Source organism: Moschus berezovskii, chromosome 10 (assembly GCF_049115385.1).
Source record: "Moschus berezovskii isolate FMDL1 chromosome 10, NW_MosBer_1.0, whole genome shotgun sequence".
Classification (NCBI taxonomy): Eukaryota; Metazoa; Chordata; class Mammalia; order Artiodactyla; family Moschidae; genus Moschus; species Moschus berezovskii.
In genome coordinates, this window is record NC_142469.1 from 19,128,617 (window position 1) to 19,138,894 (window position 10,278).

At 38.3% G+C, this 10,278-nt stretch overlaps 1 protein-coding gene across 1 annotated transcript; it reads right to left on the minus strand.

Annotated features, from left to right (window-relative positions):
• Positions 1 to 764: 764 nt before the first annotated feature.
• Positions 765 to 6,804, minus strand: COX7A2 (cytochrome c oxidase subunit 7A2). Its single transcript, XM_055433297.2, has 4 exons — positions 6,653 to 6,804; positions 5,171 to 5,260; positions 3,001 to 3,085; positions 765 to 961 (listed from the first exon to the last, which is right to left on the minus strand). The coding sequence occupies exons 1-4, from the start codon at positions 6,668 to 6,670 to the stop codon at positions 903 to 905; spliced, it is 252 nt and encodes an 83-aa protein (XP_055289272.1). The 5' UTR covers positions 6,671 to 6,804; the 3' UTR covers positions 765 to 902.
• Between the last annotated feature and the right edge of the window lie 3,474 nt (positions 6,805 to 10,278).

Sequence of the window (10,278 nt, forward strand, 5' to 3'; positions counted from 1 at the left end):
AACTGTTGAGATGGATTTGTACAATGAGCTTCAATGTTTTAAAAAGGCAAAGACTTAGTTTGGCTATTTCAGATTTGACTCCATTTTTCTAAATATATTGACTTTCTCAACTTTATCCAGAAACTGAAGTTTAGAAAACTATTACTCATAGATTACCCTGAGGTCTGACACACCTAGATTCATTTTCATGAGTGCTACAAGTGCACACCTTGCAGAGATGACGAAGTCTGACTCCTTCTATTCCCCCAGAAGATTAACTGTGACAGATGAACCAAGTATTTTAAGGAAAGGCACACTTCACATTATGGATTAAACTAACACAACAGAAGCCCACTCTGAGTGTGAAAAGAACAAATGCTGGATTATTTTACAGCTACTCTACTAAAGCCTATTTTACACTGCAGAATACATGCAATATTCTTAACCGTAAACACACACAGCTAAAAGAGGAAAAAAAAAAAATTTGAACCCCATAAGCCAAAATAACCTGCTTCCACTAACCTCAGGTACTAGCACATCCCAGGATACAGTACAACACGGAAGAGGAAGAGGGGAAGACTCAAAGACTCTCCATGTGTCAAGCTCTTTTAGAGCTGAAGACCATTCTGTATTGTAATCTGAAGTTGCTAAAAATAAAGTCACTAAAATAATACCACAACGGTACTTTATATAACCTAATGATGAAAGAAATAAGCTCGTTACCAAGGTTTATAAGGCTGATATTACTGGTACAATGTATCTTAAAGTGATAAAATAAAACAAAGCATGGTAACGACTGCTTTATTGGTGGCAGCTAGTACAAGTCAATAAATATTGATCCCCAAAGAACTCAGATCAGATTACTGGTCCACAGAGAGCTGAATGGAATTGAACCAACTGATTGCTGGGAGGATAAACTGAAGTCAATCCTGCTTCTTGGGAAATGAAGCCACAGCCAGTTCATACATGGCATATGCCGTTCCTGAAAAATGAGAAGAAACAAAATAAGAACTTAAGAAATCTTGAGGTTTAAATGTATAAACTCAATATTCCAGCTAAAAGGCTGTAAGGTAAAGGCAATCATGGTATTAAGACCGCTTTTATGAGAACATACAAAAGTATTTTGATAGATGCTAGCAAAATTTTAAATATATATATACACAAACACATTTAATATCATTTCAATATTAGTTAACTTGTATAGGAAGTGTTAGACATAGGAAAATAATGTATTTGCTAACTTAATGGCATGTAAAATTTTAAAATAAGATTAAGAATATATAACCTAAGACTGCCTGAGAAATGCTAAGAATGATTCAAAAGCCAAAGGTCAAATATACAAAGCCTCCCTGAAATGTATCATCAATATAAAACCAAGGAAGAGTGACATATAATTTTTAAATAATCAAATCTGTAAGTAAGAATTTCTAATTTAGGACTTTACCTTAATAAAGCCCAAATGTCGCTGTCTGGTTATTGTCCATAAACGCCCCTTCACTACATTCAACTCAAGTCAAAGAAAGCACCTTGGCACAAGCAACGGGACTTTGTGATTAGGGTTCAAATATCAGCTATTTCACAAAGAAGTGATATTATCTTGGATAATTAACATAACCCATTCATGGACCACAGCCTGGTCTCAGCGAAGGGGCTTGCATAATTCAATGAATCTGTGAGCCAAGCCATGCAGGCCCACCCAAGATGGATGGGTCATAATGAAGAGTTCTAACAAAACGTAGTCCACTAGAGGAGGCAATGGCAAACTACTTCAGTATTCTTGCCTCCACCATGAGGGGAGCCTGGTGTGCTGCAGTCCATGGGGTTGCAAGAAGTCAGACATGACTTAGCAACTAAACAACAAAATTAACATAACTTCATCTTTAAAAGGAGGATACATTACAGACTTAATACAAGGGTTATAGAAATCCAGGTATGTGGCTTTCCTATTAACAGAATAAGCACACAGTAATCACTAGGTCCGTCTAGTCAAGGCTATGGTTTTTCCCATGGTCATGTATGGATGTGAGAGTTGGACTATGAAGAAAGCTGATCGCCAAAGAATTGATGCTTTTGAACTGTGGTGCTGGAGAAGACTCTTGAGAGTCCCTTATACTGCAAGGAGATCCAACCAGTCCATTCTAAAGGGGATCAATCCTGGGTATTCATTGGAAGGACTGATGCTAAAGCTGAAACTGCAATACTTTGGCCACTTCATGCGACGAGTTGACTCACTGGAAAAGACTCTGATGCTGGGAAAGGTTGGGGGCGGGAGGAGAAGGCGACGACAGAGAATGAGATGGCTGGATGGTATCACCGACTCTATGGACATGAGTTTGAGTGAACTCCGGGAGTTGGTGATGGACAGGGAGGCCTGGCGTGCTGTGATTCATGGGGTCGTGAAGAGTCGGACACGACTGAGCGACTGAACTGAACTGAATCACTAATATTATGTTCCCTTCTCCCCTAGGGAGGAATCATTCAAATTCCTAACTCTGCTCCTAGAATACCAATTTGTGACACCCCATTGCTAATACTGTGAATTGGGACCCACCGAATTCACAGAAAAAATATCAAAGCGCTTTACACGTAGTGAAAGAAAGGACTGTGCTGCACAAGGCTTATTTCCATCATAAATACGCATGTACATGGTTTACATGTAAAGTGTGTTTCTATTATGCATCACAGTCAAAATACATAAGAACACCTGTTACAGGAGACAGGGTGCAGCAGCTATCTTTGACTCCTCCAAAGGCCTGCACAGCCACCAGAGGCACGTTCCAAAAGCCACCTCTATCACAAGATAATCATCAAACTTCATTGGTTTATTTTTTTTAAAGACACTAAACTGTTCTTAAACAATGTGTATCAATCATCTTCTTGAGTCATTGTATGTCAAGCAATTAAAACCTCAGGTTCTGGGGACAGACTGCCTGTGTTAAAACACTGGCAGAGTGAGAGCAATGACGTTGTTAACTATCCCCACTATGACTCTGCTATACAGCAAGTATTCCACCAACTTACCACCAACCGTAAGAATCATGGTGGCTCTATACAGGAGGGCGTCAGCTATCCCACCCTTCAGATGCACTGGAATCCCATTATCCTCCTAGGATAAAAAATAGTAATTAATGCATGTGTCATTTGCTTCCAACTAAATGAAAAAGATTAATCCATTCATATGAAAGTAAGTGGCTTCTTAGACACCTGGAACTGAAATATTTTAAATATCAAAATTAAAAAGGACTGTAATTTTCCTGATTCTTTCTCTACTACAACTACTTTTAAAATAAAAAGTTAATTTCAGATCTAAAAAAGATGATCTTTTCAAGGAAAATATAAACAGTAAAGCTGTGAAAATATATTGAGTTCAACAATTTTAAAAATGCAGTAATCATCAAACTTTAGATTTGGTTATAGGGATCTTCCTTCCCTTAAAAAATGGGGAGTGTTTTGGTCTATAACCCTAAATTACATCTTTAGTCCCCCCATCCAGTACCTGGCATATAGTAGATATTTTATACATCTATTAAATATATTTTGTTTTTTGTAGCATACAAGATAGAACTTTTTTAAACCATTTAAAATTTTCTTTATGAAAAACCAGAGATCACAATAAAACAAAAAATCAATAACCTAACTACTTATAAAAGGTAAACTGCTATGTCCCCTTAAGTCTTTCCTCATGAGAAAACCACTTTAACAGCAAAATACATATCCTTAATTTTTTAAAGCTTATATTGTCAAAGCTTCTAAATTATGCACATACTTCTTTAATACATGAAATGAGACTGTGATATATAATGATCTATCACACTATTTTTCACTCAATTCTTATCTTAAAAACACTGTTAGTCCATTTAAAGCTTTGTTCCTTTCAATGGCTACACAGCATTTCACTGTGTAAAAAATGTCATAATTAGCCAATCCTTTATTAGTGTGTGTTTAGGTTGGGATTTTTTTAATAGTAAAATCCCATAATGACTAATAGCCTATTTCCTATTTTTATATATTTATGCTACTATTCTGTAGGAAAGACCCTTTTGGTGTGTGTGATTTTTTACTTTTTGGTCACACCTCACGGCATGTGGGATCTTAAGTTTCCCAAACAGGGATCCAACCCATGCCTTCTGCATTGGAAGTGCAGTTTTAACTCTGGACTGTCAACAAATTCCCTATGTAGGAAAGATTTTTAAAATGGGAGTCCTGGATCATAGAATATGTAATTTGCTTCTAACGATGTAAAATGTCTGTACCAATACTACAACCTGGCATGTATCAATGTACTGTATTGGAATATACATATCTCCCATACATAGCAACCATTACCTTCTAAAATTGTGACAATCAATTGGGGGGGAAAAGTAGCAACTTGTCATTTTAATTTGCATTTCTTACTGATTTATAGCTCTCTGTATAATAAGGATATTGACTTTTTGTTAATTTTAAAACTTTTCTCTCAATTTGTCACTTAGCTCCTGTAATCACAGAACATTTGAAATTTTCATGTCACCAAACCGTGCGATTTTTCTCCTTTACAGCTTCTAGGCTTTGTAAAGACTTTCTTAGCATGCCTCCTAAGATTAAACCTGACTGTGGTAATCATTCACAGATATATTAAATGCAACAGTGTACACCTTAAGTAAAAATCAGATACAACGTAACCATATACAATTTTTACTTGTCAAACATACCTCAGTAAAACTGGAGAAAATTCTCCTGTATTATCTTTTAGGTTTTTTTTGAAGGAGAAGTATTTGCAACTAAAATTAATCTTTTAATATAAAATATAGAAGGGATGTAACTTTACTTTCTTCATAAGAGCCAGCCGATTTTTCCAGTATCAATTTACTGTATCCTTTCCCCACTAATATGAAATACATCTTTAACATGTATCAAGTTTCTATGCAAATATCTGTTCTGTTTCTGAGCTCCTTCTATTTGTCCACTACTGTGCAACTACCCCAAAGAGTACCAACCCAAGGTGACCCCTCCAAAACAACGTGTCTTGACCTTTACCTTTCCCCCCTCATTTCTTCTGCTGTCTCAAAGGCCTCCTGGTTACAGCAAATGTCTAGTTAGCTATCAATAGTCAGTTTCTTATTATTCTTTTGCTAACACAGCAGGATCACTAACAAGCAGATTTACACAGTAATCTAATTTTACAAGTAAAACCTATAAAATACTTCAATACCTGAAACAGCTTTTGTTTCTCTGGAACCTTATTTTCAAACTGCCTGCGTGAAGCAGTACTTATGGTCCTCTTAGCAATCTGACGGAGAGCCTGAAATTTACAAATCAGTATGTTAGACTCAGGGCTTAAAGAAACCCTTAACCATTTCTAATCTTTAGTACTACAGAAAAGTGAAACTGACAGTTAAAACATACCTGATTCTTCAATAACAAAGCTATAGACAAGCACTGAGGTTTTCCTCTTTGTTTCCTGTCCATTGCATTCTGAATTACCAAATACATTCAAGAAGTAATTCATGCAGATTTTGAGGGAAAAAAATCATGACCTTTACCTGAACTGAACCAGTAACAATATATGAGGAAAACATACTGATACATAGATATTATAAAAATAAACAATGGTTACAAAATAACACTAGAATCAAACTTCTTTATTTAATAACCTATTTCAGTTCAGTTCAGTCGCTCAGTCATGTCCGACTCTGCGACCCCATGAATCACAGTACGCCAGGCCTCCCTGTCCATCACCAACTCCCGGAGTTCACCCAAACTCATGTCCATCGAGTCGGTGATGCCATCCAGCCATCTCATTCTCTGTCGTCCCCTTCTCCTCCCGCCCCCAATCCTTCCCAGCATCAGAGTCTTTTCCAGTGAGTCAACTCGTCGCATGAGGTGGCCAAAGTATTGCAGTTTCAGCTTTAGCATGAGTCCTTCCAATGAATACCCAGGATTGATCCCCTTTAGAATGGACTGGTTGGATCTCCTTGCAGTCCAAGGGACTCTCAAGAGTCTTCTCCAACACCACAGTTAGTTGGTATCAAATAAACTGGCATGATTCCTATTTAATTAAAATGCTTCCTTCATTACATTTTTCCTCAAATATCAATAGGGTATAAATTTTTTACGACAGACTTGCGTTATATATCCAGTTGAATTAAAACAACAAATACGCACTCCATTTTCTAAAATAAATAATATATTGAGATCAAGTCTTGGTGGAGGAGTAAAGGACACTGCAGAAAACCGCCTGGTGATAGCAACACGACCCTTCGGCCATGAACGCTCCTGAAGTCCCACCCAAAATTGAATAGATTGTTTGTTTTCAAACTGCCTTCTGACACCCATAAAGCCTACAACCACTGAAACTCAAACCTTTCCCTATCAGAGGATATATCTTTCCGAGGCTTCCGGGTATCAGAAACTTCCCACCTGGACCCGCAAGACCAGGGGTGGCGACTAAGAGCCCCAGGCGTGGGTAACGCACAGCCTTCTGCTCTCCTCCCCTCCCTACAGCTACCCAGCACAGCCTGGGGAAGAGGGACGCACGGAAGGGAAGGAAGGTCAGGCGAAGAGGACACCAACCAAGGTGACTTGCGAAGCCGCCCTCTCCCTTCCTCCCCAGGAGTTTCCCGTCGTGACTCTCCAACCTCCGCTCCCAACCCTTCCGCCCTCCATCACCATGGCTAGCCGAGAAGCTCCTCACCAGAAGATTCCGTAGCATCTTGGCTCAGTTGCTGCCCACCAACCGCTACAACTGACCACCCGCGACGAGAACGCCACACGCCGGAACCGGAACTACCTTCCGGCTTTGCGCAAGCGCCTGGAACCCAAATAGTTCCGGGCGGAGGCGGGGCCGGCGCCCCTAACCATAGAGAGCAGAAGGAAAGAGAGGGCGGCGGCCGCTGTGGCCGCTCTAGGCGGCTGGCCGTCTCTGTGCCTCGGCCTCTTCCCGAGCGGCGCGATGGCCCAGGAGCCGAGACCGGAGAGGCAAGCAGTGCGGAGTTAACGTCCTCTTTTTAAGTAGCTTAGATAAAATTAATGTGAGGCCAGGCTATGAAAGAAAATTAGTTTGTGTATTTTGAACAAGAAGCCGTAGAACTCTGGGCAACCTGTTCTGGCTGGATAAAATACGAAACAAAAGAGGTTGACTCCTCTTAAACGGACAGTCATTTTTTTTTTCTCCACTGTCGTGAGACCCTTACTGTTCCTTGAGCTGAGTATGTTCTGTGCAGAGCTGCGTCGGGATACCAGTTTTTATCTTCCTCTACCTTTGGATGCTGCAGAACTCCCTATTCTTGAAACTCCCACAGGGTCGCGAAATTGTGGAAGCTGTTGGCTTGTTGGAGAACGCCGAAAAGAGGGGGGGAATTTTAATTGGGCCAGAAACGAGAGGGCAAATCTAGACTCGGGGCTTGCTGCCTCAGGCTGGCAGGGCACGTTCCGTGATTGGACTTGCTAAGCACAGCAATTATCGTGCTTAAATAACCCCACATGACAAGTGCCCACCCCCAAGCGCCTCTAAATATAAAAACAGCTACCCCATACTACAATAAATATCTGTCCACCTTTTCACAAACATAATTATTCCACTGTCATTTCAAAAAGAAAGCTGATGATATATGGGTTCAGCTAGGTGAAATGTGCAGATAAAATAAGTAACTGAAATTCCTTCTAGTCTTTAGGGTTAGATCCAAGTTACTTGTTCCAGTTCTTTTCCTCATCAATACCTAATTATTTATTAATTTGTGTATTTTAAACTACGAATAACCAATTCATCTCTTGCCTAGATTGGGACTGAAAGGACCTGGTTTATTCTCCACTCTGAATTATCCACTGTAATCAAATACTTGAGCATAATTACCAGGGGCCAACAGCTGGGGCATAGCGATTTAATGGATTGTCTAAAATTTGTAACTGTTAAAGTTGTATATGCTCTTTTCACCATTTAGCCAACTGGACAGTAATTAACAACAGAGATTATGTGAATTTCTTACCATTCCGCTGGGACTGCTTAAAGGCAGTAACCTACTAGCCAGCTGATGAATTAACGATATATCTAAGAGATTTACAGTTTTGTCCAAAAAGAACCAAGGAGGCACATAAAATAGATTCTAAAGTAGATGCAGATCCTTATATTCATGTCATTACAATTTTCCCCTTATTAATGTATCATTCCATGAGCATATAAACACATTCCCAAATTAAACAAATTTCGTATGAGTTCAGTTACCATAACATTTCTCTTCTCCCCCATAAAACACAGATTTCCTTTTACTTTCTTCCCTTCCACTCCTAATATTTAAACTGCCAGTATCAATTTTCCACTTTTCCATGTATCGGCTACATTTAACACAATTAACACAGTGGATCATTCCCTCACAGTATCTCTTCAATTTTTAATTTGGAAATAAATCATATAGCAATACAGTATTAACGTGTATAGTTCGAAACATGATCCCAATGAGACTTTGACACACTCTTCCTAACTGGTTCTATTTCAGAAGCTGCCACTATTAGTTTCCTTTGATCCTCATCCTCTCAGTTTCTGAATTCCACATTACAACTTCTTTTCTATATTCATCCCTCTTATGATTTCATCCAATGCCATGAAACATCATTTGTGTGCAGCTTTCCAATCTGACTTTCCCCTTGCACTCCAGACATCCCTACTTAGATGTCTAATGGGCACCTCAAACTTAACTGAATTCTTTCTACTCCTTATTTCTAAGCTTTCTCTGTAATTTTACATCAAGCCCCAAACTTGGGCTTTTTTCTATCATATCCTGTAACTAATCCATAAGAATATCCCATCGGCTGCACTTTCAAAATATATGAATCTGACCACTTCTTGTATCTCCACAGCTACTACCACTCCAGGCCAAGTCAGCATCTATTGCCTGCATTACTGCAAAAAATCCTTTTTAAATGGTTTCCCTGCTTCTGCTCTTCCACTCAGTCCATCTTCCACACAGCAATGATCCTTTTAAGGACTTAAATTAGATAATGACTCTGCTTAAAACTTTTTCTTCACTGTTGTATCCCCAGCACCTAGAATTGGCATGTTAGAAAACGCTCAGTAAATACTGGTTAAGTGAATAGTACACTGTAGAAAAGAGCGAATTCATTTTACTGAGTATAAAAATTCACAAAATCAAAAATACTTTTACTCCTTTCAATCATTTTTCAGTCCCAGGGTCCCTCACTCATCATCCCCTTGGCTCTGAAAACTGACTTTCCTGACAGAAAAACACAGCTGATATTTGCCTGGGTGCCTATCAGACTTTAATTTTCCCAGTCACACTTGAAATTTGTTACCTGATTTGTAAGTTCATTCTCTGAAAAAGAATATTTATTTTCAAAATAGGTTCTTTTCCAAAAACATCAGTTTTGGGTTCTTTTGTAATATCAGAAAATTATTAGAAATGGCTCTTTCATTGAAAATCTTTCCTTTTGAGAACTCTAGAACTTCATAAGAGACCTGGCAGTATGCTACTTAGATATATGGAAAATCTGAGGTGGGTAATGGTTAATTTGACTTTAGATGTAAGATACCTTTCTGGATGTAGATGTGAAAGTACTAAGTGAAAAAATTTCAGTTACTGAGGCAAAGTTACCAAATCACAGTTAACTCAGTCTTGCTTTTTCTTTAAAAAAAAAAAAAAATGACAACACTTAACTTTCATCATGCCTAGAGCTTCTCTACATAAAAAGCAGAGGAAAGCCAGAATAGAGTTTTGTGTGATTGGGATGTATTTTAACTCTGGAATCACCCTTAAACCACTTAAAGCTTTATAAAAAATAATGTAGCAGAATGGCTTCATGTGAAGTTTAATGTCTTAAAAACTACTAGCTTGATAAAAGATAGATATAATTTCATATTTTCTTTGACATTACATAGGAATCAGGAAACATTTGGCTGTCTCAACTACTGTTATTATTTTGTTATTAAATAATTTCTCTAACTGGAAGTTGCAGTCTTTTCATCATCAAAGTTAGGGATTGGGTTAAAGATCTTTATCTTTTAATCTAAAATCCTATGTATGAAAAATACTTTCATAAAACCACGATATAAGTTCACTCCTGTTGAACAATTTGTTTGCTACCCCCAATAAGGTATTAAGAAGGTAACACTTTGTGATGTGCTCACAGGATAACTTTAAACCCCCAACCTTTAATAATTACAAAGATAATACACACATAAATTATGATGCAGACAGAATGACTCTCTGGTAACTGATACAGGGTTGCTATGGGAAACTCAAGGAAAGTTGTGTTCATTAGGAACGTTTTTAAAAGGCTAAATTTTAGTAAGGTCTGGTAGAATTAAAA